The sequence below is a fragment of the Drosophila novamexicana genome, unplaced genomic scaffold, assembly GCF_003285875.2.
Source record: "Drosophila novamexicana strain 15010-1031.04,08,12 unplaced genomic scaffold, DnovRS2.1 tig00000008-arrow-pilon, whole genome shotgun sequence".
NCBI lineage: Eukaryota > Metazoa > Arthropoda > Insecta > Diptera > Drosophilidae > Drosophila > Drosophila novamexicana.
Window position 1 is genome coordinate 5,456,145 of NW_020824765.1, and position 17,018 is coordinate 5,473,162.

Genomic DNA, 17,018 nt, shown 5'->3' on the forward strand with positions numbered 1-17,018 from the left:
CACTCATATACATTTGCAGTATGTATATTAGCAATTTATGTTTTGATATTAAAATTTTATGTCAATGTTGAAGATAAACATGAAAATGTGCGTGCGCGTGTTTTTGTCGCTAGCCTTAATTAAATATATATATAGATAGATGTGTATAAGTGCTATATATGCATGTATGATCCAGCTGCGGGACTCCTGGTACACCCCACAGCTACACCTTTTTGAGAAAGCTGCTGGGTGTCGTGGCCAACGGCATGATGGGCTCGTAGTTGTTGCAGTTGTCGCTCTCGCAAAAGGAGGTGAGCGAGGCCAATGCATTGGCAGCCAATGCCTCCACGCTGAACATGGTGGACAGGTGACCGCTGCTCTCGAACTGATTGATGATCATGTTCACCTTGCTCTTGGATTCGGACTTGAGGCAGGGAGATGTGGGATTGCTGCTCGGCTGTTGTTCGTTAGGCGCTCCATCGTAGCTGCTGCTGCTGCCATCGCAGAGATCGACTCCATTGAGCAGATTCTCCTTTTCGCTCTGCTTGCACTTGGCATTTGATGGTGTGCTGGTGGTGGGATTGCTGGTAGCGTTGGCCGTCGAGCGTGTGCTCGGGCCCTGACTGGACTTGTTGAGCCGACTGAGGAACCAATTGCGCGCCAGCTTGTCACAGTCCTTGCCGGGCGTCTTCTGTGGACTCGTTTGGGGTGTCTGCGATTTGCGCTGTTTCTTCTGCTCCTTGAGTGTAACTGGACTGTTGCCCAATGTGGGATTGGTGAGCGAGAGCATTTCGGGTTCATTGTTGCCGCATGAGTAGGTCTTCTTGACGGCCTTCTTCAGACGCTCCGGACTCGTCAGCTGACTAGAGAGCTCGCTGTGTACCGTTTTCACCTTGGCTTGAAAGTCCATAGCCAAGCTGCCATGCAGGCTGGAAGGTTGCGGCTGTGCCTTTAGCTCAGCAGCAGCAATAGCACCTCCATTGAGCAGCTCAGCGGTTTCCACCTCGCCGCCGGCCGATCCTTCATCGTCCATGACCAGCGGCTGTGGTGGACACTTTGGTATGTCATATTCGAAACGTTTGGCCAGCGCGCTCGGACTGTTGCACTTCTCGGGCAGACGCGGGGGCGTCGTTACCGTCTCACCAAAGTTATATATGGGCGATGGCTCCTCGTAGATGCTGTCGTTGTTTGTTCCTGTTCCCGTTCCCGTTGTTGCTGATGTGGCTGTGGGCGTGTAGCTGTTTCTCTTCATGACCGGCGGCGTGGGCAGCTTGCGCAACGTTTTCAGCGTCGCCTGGGCAATGGCATCACCCCGGATGGCCGCCTCAATGGCATGTATCCACTCTTTGGCATCGACCTCGTTGTTCGCCTGATACACAAACTTCTTGCCGGGATCAGCTGTTGTGATTTGAAAGCAAACCTCACGACGTTTACCCTCACCAAAGTGCTCGATCTCAATGGCCGAACTCTTCAGGTAGAGACTGCTGCTGGGCCGGCAGGAGGTCGGACCATCCGCATAGCAGAGCATCCAATCGTTCAGTATGCCGCAATAATATTTCTTGCTCTGATCAAAGAACAGGCGCTTCTCGATCCGATGCAATTGGCCGTATTTGATGGAACGCTGCAGCGCCAAGTGACCAGCCGGCAGATCCGCATAGGGGCAATTGATGAACAGCTCGTGTGCAAAGACCTGTTGGGTCTCCTCCTCCTCGCCGGGCGCATGGCAAACATCGTACAGCTGCTGCGGCTGCGACTGCTCCAGTTCCGACTGCTGGATTTTATCACTGTTCAGCGATGGATTGCTGCTTATATCGATGTACTCCCGCGAGGCGGACACTGCAATTAAAGTCAATTACTGTCTGCTGCTCCAAGATAACTACATAAACATATAGGCCTTGCCAGGCACTGGGCACTTACATGAGTTCCTCGACGAGCTTGTCGTTGCTGCTGCCGATGATGCTGCTGCTGCTGCTGCTTGGTCTGTGGAGGACAACATTGCCAGATAGCAACCGGTCTCAGCGCCCACTTTGCCCTCCACAGAGTCGCTGCTGCCATTCAATTTAATGGAGCTGGTTGCTGGTGATGCTGTTGTTGTTGTTGCTATTGTTGCTGTTGTTGGTTTTGTTGCCGCCTGCTCGTCTGCAATGCTGGCCAGCAGCTGGTCGCAGCGCTGGAGCAGCTCCTGCGTTTGCTCGGCGGCTGTGACATGAAACAAATTCGAGGTGTTCTCATACTCGGATGTTGCCAGCGAGGCTCGAAAGTGCGCACGCACATCTGCCAAGAAGAAGACGGATAAGAAGAAGGAGAAGCATAAGCGTTATACAAAATTAGTTGAGCTGCAATACTAATGGCTAAATATGGACAACTATTGGCCATTAAATTGAACTTAATGATACGGCGCAGCAATTTCCATAAATGCCCAGCAAGACAGAGCAGGGCGGGGCCGGGCTGGCCAGGGCGGGGCAACTGCAGCTTGGGCAGGGCGTGGAGCTGGGAACTGACTCATGCGAAGCTTGAGTCTTCTAAAATAAGTGTATATTCAAGTCGCCAGCTACTTATGACCTCATAAAAAGCCTCGCAAGAGTCAACTGCGAATTGACCGCGGCAATTAAAAGCAATTTCACTCAACAGTCCAGTTTCCAGTTTCGCTCCCCCGCCCGCTGCCCCATCTGCCGCTGCTTAAGTAGGTTTAACGGTAAAGATGAACACACAAAAAAAAAACAAGTAAAATAAAAAACAAAAAAAATAATGCCAATGAAGTTTGCAAGAAATCTTGTTAAAATTGAAACACGCAAAGCGCTGTCCAGACAAAACGTAATTAGTCTAAAGAAGCAAAACCGAAAACTTCGCCGAACTGCAAATACGCTACTTCGTTTGTTATTAATATAAAAACCAAAAGGAAAGTGAATCAGCGAAATGTACTTATTCTCAAGAGGCTTACGTACTCCAGAGTTTGCGCACAAGATTTATTTTCATTTTTAAAACTTAACCAGAATTTACATATTTTGTATGTTTAGAAACAGGCATAAAATGAAACTGAAGTCGGCAAAGGCCAGCCTTGATAGGCATCAAATATTTCCAGTCAGAAATATGAGTTTGATTTAAAAAAAAAATTTTAGGCGATTTATAGCAATTTGTTAAATTATCGAGGAAGGGAAACCAAGGTATCTTTTGAGAAAAGTCATGTGTCAAAATGTTCCTTGTAAGTTTTATTAAATGAAAAGATATAAAAAAAGGGAATTTTACAAATATTTGTAGAAAACAAAAAAGCAAAAATAATGTACAATATTGACTTGGCTTGCACTGTATAGATCACATTTATAGCTTATATATATACCAAAAGTAAGCTGTTGCATATGGACTCATTGAATCGATATACCCTGCCAACTGGCATTGAAGCTCACAGGCTTGAATTGCGGCGCGTTAAGAGAAGGGCTTTAAACAAGCGCTTTGGGCATAGTTTGGCGGCCCAATATATATATATATTTATTATATATACAGACAAACAAATGTGCAACAAAGCGGCGAAAAAGTGGCCAAAAGACAAGCACCGAAAAATGGTTTCAATAAAATATACACAACATAAACACGAGAACGAACAGAACAAAGCGCATTAAACTCAGCCAAGTTAAGAGTTATTTTAGCCACAAACTCAGCTTGTCAGCTCCAGATATCGAGTCGGTCGGGCATGAGTCAATAAATATGTGTATATATTGTGTCTGGGGTTATTAATGTTTCTGTACAAGAAAATTATATGCCCGCAGGGCAGAGAGCAGCAACAGCATGAATTTGTATAAGCAATCATTTTTGTACGAAATTTTGCTCAAACTTGGGCTTAATTAACAATGCCTTCAAAAATTATCCAGATATACATATAAGTATGTAATTTAATTTCAGTCTAGCTGTGCGCATAATTGTTTAATGATGTTGGTTTTTTCTTTATACCCTGCAAATATAATACGACTATGAAATGGGCATAATTAACTTGTGCACAGCGACATCTTTAAGCCCATAAAGTACCGGGTTGGCTTAGATGTATGTCCATTTGTTTGTAAGCATCTATTACATCAAGTATTTATATATTTACATTTATGTATCTCATATATTTCATAAATGTATCTCTCTATTTTACTTGGAGATATTTGAAATATGGAAAAGCTAGGCACATCAAATATTCCTTAAGCATGTTTTTAGGCCATAAACTTTTATAATTGATGCCAAAACTGCTCTTTAATGACAGTTTGGCACATGAATTGAAACACATCTCAGGCAAACTTTATTCCCAAGACAACTTAAGCACTTAAGAGCTGCTTACAGAGTATTCGCAAGTCGCGCACAACCAGCGAGCGCACTCTCATTTGCCTTATTTTTGTTATACCCTCAACCCATTCAAAATGGTTGACAAGGGTATATTGTATTTGTGCAAAATGCAAATGTATGTAACGGGCAGAGGGAAGCATCTCCGACCCTATAGAGTGTATATATTCTTGATCAGCACCAATAGCCGAGTCGATCTAGCCATGTCCGTCTGTCCCTCCGTCCGTATGTATGAACGCAAGGATCTCAGAACCTATAAGAGCTAGAGACTTTAGATGTAGGTGCTTTTAGTGCCTGCGCAGATCGAGTTTGTTTCCGATAATCGATAACGTGCCCCGAGTAATTTTCAAGTAATCGATAAAAATCGATATCGACATCCTGTTTTTGGGCAATTTTGGTAAATAATAAGAGCTAGAGTCACCAAACTTGACTTGTAGCTTCTAGAATAGTATATATATTTGCATTTGATGTTGGAAGAAGAGGGTTCAGGGAATCCCCTAGTCGGGAGCTCCCGACTAGAACCTCTTACTTGTTTCATATAGTTAATGATTACAGTTTAGTTGATTGTTTTTTATTTTTATTTATCTAGTTGCTGTTGACTTACCCAACAGAAATTGTTCAATTTCGGCGCGTTTAGAGGCTTTTAAGTCCATATCCATGATACAAAGCGTTAATTCGAAGCGTTCAGTGTTAATGTTTGTTTATATGGCTTTTTGTAGATCGTTTGATTTATTTGCTGTTGTTTTTGCTGTCACTGACAATATTTTCGTTAACAATTAACAGTTGAGTGTCAAAATAAAGTAGCACATTCTATTAAATCACATGCACCCGAAGCACTCTAGAAACAAGTGCAGTAGATAAGTAAATATTATTTATGAAATTGGCGAACATTTACAACTCTCAGTTTGTCTCGAAAACTCTGCTGCTCTTCTCTTGCCCGAAAAGTGAACGAAATAAATAGAAAGAAAAAGAAAAAAAAAACACACATGAAAATATATTTGTCCTGGTCGAATAACTCTCCCGCAGCGCAGCCAAAACGAAACCAGACCGAAATCAATCCGCGCCAGGGTCTGTTTAAACTGGCAATACGATGTTGGATTATTAATAGATGGAATATTCGTTTATTCCAAGAGCTGCCTCGAAATACAATACTAGAACGTATTGTGCTCGATTCTAGCTTCAAATAATACCCCGTAAAGCAGCCAAAGGGCTCACTCTGCATATGTACGAGATTCATTTGCAAGACAATGGCAGCTGTACGCTATATTTGGTATCTGCTGTACTTATGCCAATTGACTCTTAATGGAAATTCATTAGGTTCAATGACATTAGCCATTTATGCTAATGAGATCTGAAAACATGTACTTCCTCTTCGACTGTCCTTAAGCTGATTCGAGAACTATTTCTTAAAGTTGTCACAAGTTTAGAAGTTGCTTCTCTTTAAAGTATACCCTATAATTGTTTTAGCTAACAATCAAAACTTTAATCATGATGAACTTCAATTAAGATTTAGAAAGATTTTGATTTGTCGTTTCTGGCATTCTTTAATGGGTATCTGAAGGATTTATATGCCCGTTTTGTCGTATTTTATTGTCTGTTTTGTTGTTGTTGTTGTTGTTTTTTATTTGGTTGCACGCTTCGTTTGGCGCTTGTGGAAAATCAACGCAGCCGGCGGCGGCGGCGCTGATGACGTTATGTTTTCATCTTTTTTGTTTTTGTTCATCACACACTCTATGAAAATGCACACACACACACAAGTATTTGTGTATGTGCATGTATGTGTGCATATGCATATGTGTGTGTCATTAAATGTTATTACGAAATGGCTTTGGGGCCGATTTTCATAATGCGATACTTGCTTTATGCAGCGCCGTTTTGCACTTGCTAGGCGCGAGGGGGCGGAAGGGGGGGGGGGGGGGGGGGTTGAAATTTCAGTATGTGTGCGTGTGCGTGTGCGTGTGCGCGTATGTGTGTGTCAGCCTCTGAGCCGCACAGACATTTCTGTCGGTGCGTCTGTTTCGTCTTTATTTTGCGGTTTATTTGTTTGTTTGTGTCGCTTTTGTGGCTAAACTAGGGATAGATTATACACACACACACACACACACACACGCGCACACACAGCTGGAGCTAGTGAGTGCTGCTACTTAGCAAGCGGGAGCAATGTTTTATGCGCCTGAAGCTGGACCCGAGCTCTTGCCCAGCCTTTTGATACTGACTCATCCAGAAAGGCGACGCGTGTCGTTGGCCATAAAAGAAAGAAATTTATATTCATATACATACACATATCTATGTATGTATGTGTAAAGTGCCATACATGCAAGCGAAAATAAAAAGCTAAACATTTCTCGGCGGGCGCTGGGCAACCGTTCTTATTAGAACTTTTACTTTTTTATGGCACGTGAAAGGTGCAAAATGGTAATTCGCAATGCTGCAGCCGTAAACGGTTTTTATTTTCATCAAAGGGTCTATAATAAAATGGCAGCAATAAACAAAAGTGTCTATTGATAATTAACACTTGTTGTTCGATATATTGAATTTCTGTTTATTGCACTTTGATCAGCTCTGCCGCAGGTATTTTCAATCTAAATATTTGATTAAAGTTTTGTTGGCGTTCGTTACGAACGGCATTTCAAATTGTTTATGGCCAAAGCGCAGGCGTGTCTGCTGTCGGGGCTTTCAGTGCATTTCCGGTCATTTTGAAATGCCAACAGCATTTCCTGCGCCGCTGAGCCCAGAGTCAGAGTATAACTTTGCCATTCGATTTGGTTCTTTTTTATTTCTTTGATTTCTTTGATTTATGCTTTTAATTTTGCATCCGGTTTTTCACTTTATTCTTTGTCACTGCGCCTTTGTTTTTACCCATACACTTTGCGCTCGCTGTTTGCGTTAACGTCGACGTCGACGTTGACACCTTTTCTGCTTAAGCTCGCCAACAGCTTTTCTGTAACAGCGCTCTCCGTAGAACCAATGCAAACGCAGACGCAGTCGCACTCGCTTTTCATTGCGAATACGTTGTGTGCGAGAGGGAGAGAGAGAGATAGCGTGAGAGCTTTGCGCGCCGTATGCGATTTGAAGCGCGTCTTTGTGTGCGCGGCCGTGAATCACACGAACGCAACTGACTGACAGCAGCGCAGCCAGAGACTAGAACGGCCGCTGTCTGTTGGCTTCCTCATGTTCGTGGGGGAGCCGAAGCCGCAAACGCATGCACGAAGCCAAACAGGCACACACGAAGTTCATGTGGCCTGCGCTCTTCTTGTTGTTGTTGCACACTTTCTTTGCAGAACGTAAAGTTTTTATGCTCTTTACCCGTTTAAACTAAGTAATAGAGTTGGTAATGAGGCTGTGAAAGTAAATGTTACAGACAGCAGCCGGCCTGTTTAACCCTATTAATTCTACATATGTATGTAAGTATATATATTCCTGCTCAGCATTTACAGCCCAATCGCAAGTCGTATAAGAGCGAGAAATTTCATATGTTACACAAATGTTTAAAGCTGCAGAACAGGGTATCTCGTAGTAGAGTAGCAACAATGTCTGTCTGTTTCATAAGTTGCTAAAAATGTGAATTTAAATGCACGTTTTTTGCTATACAATTTGAGCACCGTTGCCGTCTTCACCAATTTTGGCAAAATAATAAAAAAACAGGCTCGCCAACTCGAAAGAAACCAAAACACAGAAACCAGAAATCTTCTAATGTGCGCACTCAGCAAGAAAGTGGATGCCAAAAAGAGGCCCAAGGTAGCAGATGTTGTTGCTGCTGCTGCTGCTGCAGGGGCAAGTTAGAAATCTGAGCCTTGTTTAAGAGCCAATCTCAGGATGTGCATGCGTGTGCTCTGTCTTTTTGGCGGCAGATAAGCACAAAACAACACACAGCCACAGATACAGATTGAGATACAAATACATAGCCAGATGAAGTCGCGGTAGTCTGTTGCCTTTTGGGGCCTGGCCTGAAGGACGTGCTGCACAGCCAACAACTCAATTTTAATTAAATATTGCGCCATGCTTGATATAAATTAAGAATTCTGCCGGAACCTGGATAACCTTGGTACCTTGGGCGTGTGGGGAGCCGGCCAGTGCGTGACTATGTGTGTGCGTGCACTGGGCTCAAAAGCAGGGCCAACAACAGGTTCCCAGCTTGCGTTTATCGGGCCAAGAGACAAGACTCTGATTCCCCAGCAGCAGCAGCAGGTTGCAACAATCAATGCTGCTGATTCATGCCACAATGGCTGCTCTTATTTAGACGTATTTTGCTAACGCTTAATTATGCGCCATAATACAGGTCTTTTCATTCAAACAAAACAACAATTTGCTTTAATTTTGTGCGAACTTTTACTTGAGCAGCGCTTGCAGGCGATTCTGTTGCGTTTTATTGGCGTTTTGCGACGCGTGCGTTTTTAACTGCGCTGCCAGCTGCAGCAGCGCGTTTTGCTTTTGTGTCTTCGATTGCATTTTTTGCGGATTGCTGACGGCGGGCGTTGGCGCTGCTTTCGATTTCTTCTTCTGTTTGTTGCTTTGGCCCGTCGTCGTCGTCGTCGTTGTTGTTGTTGTTGCTTTTTTTGCTGCCGTTGTTGTTGTGGGCGCTCTCGGCGCCTTTTGTTTTTGTTGGACTTGGGCTGTTGGCATTGGAATCTTCAGCCCAGCACTGACGTCTTTATTTGTGTGCTTCTTTTTTCGCTTGCCCGTTGCGGGCGCTGCAGCTGTTGTTGTTGTTGTTGCTGATGCTGCCGCTGTTGCCATTGTTTCAACTCGTTCGGATTTAGCGCGTTTCTTGGGCTTTTCCAGCGGCAACATGGTTTTGTGCCCGCAAAACCCGCAGTCCACAGCCTGCAAAACGAATTGTTGTTTCAAAAAAAAGTGACATAAGCTGAAAACAAAGGATTTGCAGCCACTTACCACATGGCTGGCCATGCGCTTCTTCAGCCAATTGGCGCGCTTTCTGGCCCCGGTGCTCAGCATGCCCCGCTGCTGTTTGGCCTTGACCGCGTCCAGCTGGGCGATCAGCCTACGTCGTTTGGCATTGTCCAGCAAACGCTGCGGCCGCAAGTGCAGTTCATAGTTGCCGTCGCACCATTGATTGCCGCAACGGGCGCACATGCGAGCCGGGCCCACGCTGTCCTCGGGCAGTTGGACATTATGCCGGGCCAGCTTGCGGCTGACATTGCTGATAAAAATGAGAAACACCAGATAACTAAGGTAATAGTTGTTTTGAAGGGCGTTGCGAGACTTACATGTAGTATGATTTGAGCAGGCGCTCGGCGTGTGTTTGCGTGCTTAACTCCTTGGCGCAGCTCCACAGCAGGTTAACTCTATTTTGTTCTTCCATTTCTGGAAATAAATGTAGCTATTTTGTGGCTAAAACAGGCAGCACTGACAGCAACTCACGTTGCGGGGCACACATAAGCGACACATGAATTGCAGGCAATTCACAGCGAACCTGTATGTATTATACATTTCTATAGTTACCTGTATATGTTTATTTATGTAATTATCATTGACTGTTCATTTAAACAGTTTTTTATTTAACTGCCCACAGCTTGTCGCGTTTGTTTTGGTGCTGCCACTATGATATTGCCACCTGAAAAACATCGAACCCACTTGCCGCTCAATTAATATTCAGTTATCGATAGCTGCTAAAAATGTTATGTTAGAATCCTGTTAAGTGTTAACACTTGCTGTAATCAATAGGCAGCTGGTAAATTCAAAATTAGAGCGCATTCACTTCATTTCTAGCAAAAACTATGCCAGCTGGTACATATGCGCATAATTTTAAATGAAATTTAGTAAATATAGTTATTGCGTCATTGAGTGCTGCTGTAAATAGGAAAACAGCAAAATGTTAAAATACAGAATGTTAAATTAACAGAAGCCGTAACAGACGCAGATCGATAGCTGCTGTCCTTAGGCGCTATGGCAACTCTAACGATAACACGGGCATACCGACGCTTGCGCATTTAAAATTTCAACGTCGCGAACGAGCGAAAAAAGAAGCGTCGCGCACAATTTCGAATGACGTGCATCCATGAAAAGATACTAAATAATCGTTTTAAAAGTGTATTCGACTAAATAGCAGCCAGCTAAAATACAAATAAAACACGAGTGCAAGTGAAACTGAATAAATTAAACGTAAGTGCGCGCGCAATTTGCATTTTCACAAGCATTTGCAGCAACAACAACAATGGATCCCTTTACTCAGGTACAAAGAGTAACATAGCAAACAATGAAAATCATTGTCTAACTGCATTTGATGTGCAATTTGTAATTTGCAGCGCATGCTCGAGAAGGCCGAACAGCGCAGTCGCGCACTCGGCATAACAAATGCCAGCAAATTTCCACTGGCGGAATGCACTCTAACAACGGAGACGGAGGCGTCGGCGGTCAGCAAAGCGACGCCAGCAGCGTCCGCGACAGCCTCAGCGTCAACTGGCAGCAGCGGCGGAAACGCCGGCAAAGTTGTTATCTTGGAGAAGGCAACGCTGGCGGCATCGCCCACAAAGCCGCTGCGCCACTATGCGGCGGTAAACAAGGAGAACATGGAAATGGGCATCGAGATAAACATAACCACCGCCCAGCCAATTGGGGTAAGTTTTGAACGCATTTGCCTTTCGCTTTGTTCGGTGGTGTTTTTCGGTTGTTGTCTGTTGCCTTTGTCTCTGCATTTGCTACATCTGTGTGCGTGCGTGTGTGTGTGTGTGTGTGTGTGTTTGTGTGTGCTTTGTATTTTTCGCGCGCTGTCGCCACGTTTAGGTACAAGTTGAGATACAGGAGCAGGATATGACCAGCAGTGACGAGGACGATGAGCAAAGAGCTGCTCTAATCTCGAATTCTGGAGATGGTGCCGATGCTGCGGAGGCGCCTGTCAATCAGCCCCTGGCCCGACTGCGTGACACGTCGCGCAGCCGTCTGCAGCGCATGGGCGCACTGTACTCCAATACGGACGATCTGTCGTCGCCCATACATCGCACCGAGGCGCAGTTTCATGCCGGCGACGATGATGACCGGCCGCTGTCGGCGCGTAGTCCGCGCAGGGGCAAACAACGCTTTGGCAAGCTGGCAGCGTTGGCGGACACAATTAACCAATGGGAAGACGATACCGCACATCATGAAGTGCATCGACCGCTACTGGAAGCCGTGCCGCCGCCCAAGCCAGACTTGCCCAGTCGCCCAGTGCCGGAGCCGAGAGCCAAAGCGGATGTTGTGGATGCGAGCAACAAAACCAAACAATTGAAGTGGGATCCCAAGGTATTGAGCTCATTGGAGGCGCAGGGCTTTCAGCGACGCGATTCGTCCACGATTAAACATACCTATGATTACGCCAAACAGGAAGAAGCGTCAAGTGCAACAACCGCAGCTGCCACAGCCAAGCCGCCCGTGCCGGAGAAATCAACGACGGTCAGTAAAGTAGCCAAGACCTTTGGCGCCGTGGCGCCTGCGCCTGCACCCGCAGCCTCCAAGCCCGCAGCAGTCGCCGCCACCAGTGTCAAATCCGGCTTGGTCTCTGGTCGCGCCGCAATTTTCGAGAATAAGGCCAACGGCGGCGGGTCTCAGTCCCAGGCAGCACAGCGCAACCAAAAAGATCCCTGCGAGTTGTCGCTGAAGGAGCGCATGAAACTTTTTGAGACTGGCAATTCAAAGGCCATGCTGCCCAAGGCGCCCATAGGCACAGCGCCTAGCATCAGCCAGATTAGGGCAGACGAGCCCAAGGGTAAGGCTTTTGCTGCAGCGCTTGCCACAACAGCCATAACTAATTTTCTGCCCTTACAGCTCACAGTGCGCCAGTGCATCCGATTACAGCAGGCGCTCAGAGCGCAGTCAAGCCGCAGCCCAAGCCCGAGAGCAAGCTGCGCGACAAAGTGGCCGCCTTGGTGGCTTCTGCTCAAAGCAGCGCTGAGAATCGCATTAAGGACATTGATCGACAGCGCCAGGAGGACATGCAAATCATAGCCAATCGGTTTAACAAGCAAAAGGACCTCCTTACGCCGCAGACAACGACTGCGGCAGCACAGCCAGCGCCTGTGCCAGCGCCACCCGTGGCCAGCAAAGTGGTGCGCCCAATGCCGCCGCCACCACCGCCGCCCATGGAAAATGCTAGCAGTAAGCGACGCTCACGTAAGTAGCTGCCACAATCAATGGAATTCAAATTCCAACCTTTCGTATTTACAGCTGGCGATGTCCTTGACGAAGAGTCGAAGCGCGCACGCACATCGCATGCGGATCGCCTGTATCCCGCTCTGTCCGATCTTGACTCCAGCGGCGACAACTGCTGCGCCACGGCTACCGCCTCGCTTAACGATGACACCGAGGAGGAGCTAGAAAGGTGCGCTGACAAATGCTATTCTTGCCTGCTCTTTCTGCTCTGCATTGAGTAGATACCTCCACCCGCTAGAGACTGACCTTAGACCTTAGACGCATAGCTTTAAAACTAGACAAGGCCAATAAATGTGTGAATAGCTGCTTAAATCTAATCTCTTTTAATTTGTAGTTGCATGGATGAGTCCTTGGAGGAGGAGGAGGATCAGTCGCAGACTGAGGACAGCAGCGCGGGTATGTGCAACGGCAGTCTGGGCCGTGAGATATTGCACACGGTGCAACGCAACGAGGCCGAGCTGCAACAGCAGCAGCAACAACAACAACAACAACTGGGAAAAAAGGTGAGTTGCAGGTAACAAAATCTATGCACAGCGGGTGGTTAAAATGTGTAATGTTTCACAGGTACGCTATGCCGAGCAGGATCATTATTACAGTCACGACGGTGATAGCTCTATGAATTCCTCACAAATCTCTGCGGGCATTGATGATTATTTGGACGAGGCACTGGTGGGTGACTATGGCAGCACACAGGAGGACGACAGCGAGGACGAGCACAATGCCAGTCATCTATCGCTGGGCGTGAGTACTGCGAGCCCCGATAAACTGTTGAAACTATTTACTATATGACTTTTACATCCACAGAGCAAAGGCACGACCGCCTCCAATAGTTTCTCTTTTCGCAAAACACCAGCTGCTGGCGCCGCCGGCTCTACTGCCTGTCAGACCATACAGGAGCAGCACGAGGCGATGGATGTGCAAACGCCGCTGATGAATGGTGCTCAACCCGTCAAGTCCGAGCTGAGCGTTAATCAGGACAACGATAACTTGGTCACGCTGGTGCACACCGTCAGCTTCTATCGTCGCCAGCAAAGTGCCAGTGTAAGTTTTAAATGTGAAGCCGCTTAGCAATAATCTTAATCTCAATTCCTGTATTTAATAGAACTCTAATTCGACGCCCGTGCGCAAAATATGTCGCGAGCAGCAGGTCATGCGCTCGGCGCTCACCGGCGATTGCCATGCCAAGCACAAGCTGGAGTATGATTCACCACAGCATGGCGAGACGTCTGCCGCGACTGCAACCAGCAACGATGACTGCAGCGAGGATGATGAAGAGCAGCACAATGCGCGCGAGTTGAATGAGTCAGCACAGGCGCAGGACAAGATCAAGAAGCTGCTCAGTGAGGTCTGCAAGCAGCAGCAGGTAATAGGCCAGGCCAGCCAGGCGCTTAATCTGTGCGCTGCCACCGTGGAATTTTCCGGCTCCACTGAATCCGTTGAGGGCGAACGCTATTTACTGCTAGCAAGTAGGTGGAAATTGGCATATGAATTATTTTACTATTTATTTTATCAAACACTTAATCGTGCAGCTCATCGTCGTCAGGCCTGCTTGGATGAGGTGCAGCGGCTGCGCGTGGAGAACAGTGTGCGTCCCGTGGGCGCACCCAAGGAGAAGGGCTTGCTGACCGTCAAGGATATTACCATACCGCTGAGACAGGAGTACGTGCGTAAAATGGCAACGGGCAACATAAATGGCCATCATTTGGTCTGCCTGCTCAAGTACAATGAGCACGTGCTGGCCACCAAGACGGTGCCCACAATGCCAGGCCTGCTCTCAGTCAAATTTCCCGATGTGCTGCAGCTGAACAATGTCTATGCTGATTTTCGGGTAAGTTTCAGCTTGGGCGAGTCTCATTCGGCTGCGGTGTTAAATACCCTATCACAATTGCAGGTTACCCTGGAGATTTATGGCATGCTGGCGCAGCGCGATCAGCTGCCACACGAGCTCAAGTATCACATTAATCTGAACAAGAAGGGCGGCATTAAGACGCCCAAAAAGAAGGGCGGCGAAAATCGTTTGGTCATGCCCCCAGTACAGAGTCCAGCCGGGCCGCATGTGGTGCGCACACCGCAGCTGGTGCAATATGGCTTTGCCATCTTCTCCCTGCGTGAGATTCAGCGCACCAGCTGGACGCTGACGCAAGTGCTGGGCGTGAGTCCGCTCGATGGCACTGTCCATATGAAAGTCAATTGCGAGCTGTCCGTGAGTGTGGAGTACAAGGGTTTCCTGACCATGTTCGAGGATATATCCGGTTTCGGTGCCTGGCATCGTCGCTGGTGCTATCTAAATGGCTCCGTGCTCAACTACTGGAAGTATCCGGATGATGAAAAGAAAAAGGCGCCCATGGGCAGCATTGATTTAAATGCGTGCAGCTCACATAAGGTCAGCACAGCGCCGCGTGACATTTGCGCGCGCTTGAACACCATGCTGCTGGAGTGCGAACGTCCGGCCCTGGATACCGATCAGGAGTCGTTGGTTATAGTGCCCAATGGGCGGATGACAACTGTGCGGCATCTGCTGTCCGCCGATACCAAGGAGGAGCGCGAGGAGTGGTCCGCCTATCTAAACAAGGCGCTGACCCTGCTGCGCGCCTGGGGCACAACGCATTGATAAGTGGACTGGGAGCAGCAGCAGCAGCAACACATCTGGGGGCGGGGATTTCCTGAAAGTTTTTTATGTTTTATGTTTTTAATATTTAGTTGATTTTTATTTTTCTTATATTTTTTTTGCTTCTATTGCGTTGCTAGCTGTTTTCCATTTAAATGATAACCGCGTAAATGTATTTTAAATTCAAGCAAATAATGTATATGTTCATGTTCAGCGTCAAAGTATTGTTGAGATACCCGTTTAATATATATATTATGTACTAACTTTAAGCTCGTCTGACAAAAATTATAATGTAAAACGACAAAACCCAAGTGAAAATCGTTTTGTTTTTGCCCCCAACAAGAATGGTTACCATTTGCTCTATACACGGTTTAAGTTTTATTGAATACTTTTTCCACTATACACATATACATATATTTATATATATTTTCATTTTGAATGAAATAACTTTTGACTATGTGTGTGTGTGTGTGTGAGTGTGTGTGGATACCGTTAGGCATATCATATGTTTTCTTTGTCTTCAACGCGCAACTTTTCTGCTTTTCTTTGTGTACTGAATTCTGTTCAAATTGTTTTTCTTTAGGTGGTTGTTGTTGTTGTAGGTTGTATATAAGTAGTAACAGCTTTTATGTCAGGTAGTCTCTGGTGTCTGAGAATTGACTCTAGTTTAGTGAGCTACACGATTGGCTATATAGATATATATATATTATAGTATAATACTGGCAATTGGCCATAAAGCTATCTACAAAATTGAATACAATTTATGTACCGCAGCTTAAAAGTGTGCTAATTTATATGTATTTACCTGCATTTGATGTTAGTTAATTCAACTATGTCACAACAATGATACGTATTATAAACGTATCATCATATATATCGTGTATATATTTTGGATTTGACTTTAAATTGTAAATACTTCAAAATCAACGTTAACACATCTCAGATATGATTGCAAGTGTTCAAATGCATAGTGTGTGTGTGTCTGTGTGTGTGTGTGTCTGTGTGTATGTGTGTGTGTGTGTGTGTGTGTGTGGGTGTAGGTGTGCGTGTATTTGTAAAGGTGTGTTTGTTTATATATGTACATAATGTAACAGTTTATTTGGCTAGTTCTGAAATTCTCTAGAAATATGTACACAGCGGAACTTTTGTGGAATTTTGGTGTGGATTTTCTTTGTAGCCTTTGACTACAATTTCAACTATTTATTTCTGGAACCCTTTTTGAAAGTGTGCACAAAGCGTCCAACTGTTTTCCCCCCGTTGCTGACTGATGCCCTACAATGCTAATGGGAAGTACAGTCGCACTTCTCTATAACGAATGCTTCTTTAACACATATTTTTTTAAATCTCTCTCTATATAAAGCTTTCCCACAGTCGCATCTATAACTCTGAAGCTCAGCTAGCCTTTTCCTCAAGCATATGGCATATGACAGCTCGGGTTTTAGTCCAATCTCTTAACCAGGTTTCCAAGGATTGTATCCCAAACCAAAACTGAATCTCTTATGCTGTGCTGCCTGGAGCACATATGTGCATATATATATTTGTGATTCCCCTAAATATGTTGTTTGAAACAAAAGATTTCCACAATAATTTGCATTTTCAATTTTGGTTAAATTTTGTAAAGCCCAGTTTTGTGTCTAGTTTATTTGCCAGTTCATTATAGGGCAGCTTGACTGTATTAACTGCTTTGTATATGCAAAATTTCATATGAGACACTCATCAAATTGGCCTAAAAATGCGCATGGAACCAGGTTAGATTGAAAAAATAAAGTAGAATACGCATTGAGCTCTTTTTAACATTGGCTATAGAAACACATATTATATATGTATATATATCTGATTGGCTAGAATACTGGAGGATTATGGAATATGCCTGCAATATGGGGCTTAAACAAATTTCAACTACTTTAACGTACATATTTGTAACAAGTGTGTGTTTTTATATATTTTAGGAATAGGATATAATTATTTG

The 17,018-nt window shown here is 45.4% G+C and overlaps 3 protein-coding genes across 6 annotated transcripts; 1 reads left to right on the forward strand and 2 right to left on the reverse strand.

Moving 5' to 3' along the window:
• Positions 1-23: 23 nt before the first annotated feature.
• Positions 24-4,964, reverse strand: LOC115759061. Of its 2 annotated transcripts, none has more exons than XM_030699892.1 (3): positions 4,901-4,964; positions 1,897-2,253; positions 24-1,815 (listed from the first exon to the last, which is right to left on the reverse strand). In XM_030699892.1, exons 1-3 carry the CDS (start codon positions 4,953-4,955, stop codon positions 203-205), a joined length of 2,025 nt encoding a protein of 674 aa, XP_030555752.1. In that variant the 5' UTR covers positions 4,956-4,964; the 3' UTR covers positions 24-202. The 2 variants fall into 2 exon arrangements, with proteins under 2 accessions (XP_030555752.1, XP_030555759.1); XM_030699899.1 differs by lacking the exon at positions 4,901-4,964 and adding an exon at positions 2,925-2,976.
• A 3,642-nt stretch (positions 4,965-8,606) lies between these two features.
• Positions 8,607-9,855, reverse strand: LOC115760193. 2 transcript variants are annotated; one of them, XM_030701427.1, is made up of 4 exons: positions 9,760-9,855; positions 9,525-9,621; positions 9,190-9,457; positions 8,607-9,120 (listed from the first exon to the last, which is right to left on the reverse strand). In XM_030701427.1, exons 2-4 carry the CDS (start codon positions 9,617-9,619, stop codon positions 8,626-8,628), a joined length of 858 nt encoding a protein of 285 aa, XP_030557287.1. In that variant the 5' UTR covers positions 9,620-9,621; positions 9,760-9,855; the 3' UTR covers positions 8,607-8,625. The 2 variants fall into 2 exon arrangements, with proteins under 2 accessions (XP_030557287.1, XP_030557296.1); XM_030701436.1 differs by having other exon boundaries at positions 9,525-9,637; positions 9,760-9,852.
• Positions 9,856-10,194: 339 nt separating this feature from the next.
• LOC115761939 (anillin) lies at positions 10,195-15,341 on the forward strand. Of its 2 annotated transcripts, XM_030703985.1 has the most exons (12): positions 10,195-10,489; positions 10,563-10,874; positions 11,041-11,535; positions 11,617-11,998; positions 12,058-12,402; positions 12,457-12,610; positions 12,776-12,944; positions 13,006-13,182; positions 13,246-13,482; positions 13,544-13,907; positions 13,971-14,269; positions 14,333-15,341. In XM_030703985.1, the coding sequence occupies exons 1-12, from the start codon at positions 10,472-10,474 to the stop codon at positions 15,050-15,052; spliced, it is 3,672 nt and encodes a 1,223-aa protein (XP_030559845.1). In that variant the 5' UTR covers positions 10,195-10,471; the 3' UTR covers positions 15,053-15,341. The 2 variants fall into 2 exon arrangements, with proteins under 2 accessions (XP_030559845.1, XP_030559837.1); XM_030703977.1 differs by having other exon boundaries at positions 11,041-11,998.
• The last annotated feature ends 1,677 nt before the right edge of the window (positions 15,342-17,018 follow it).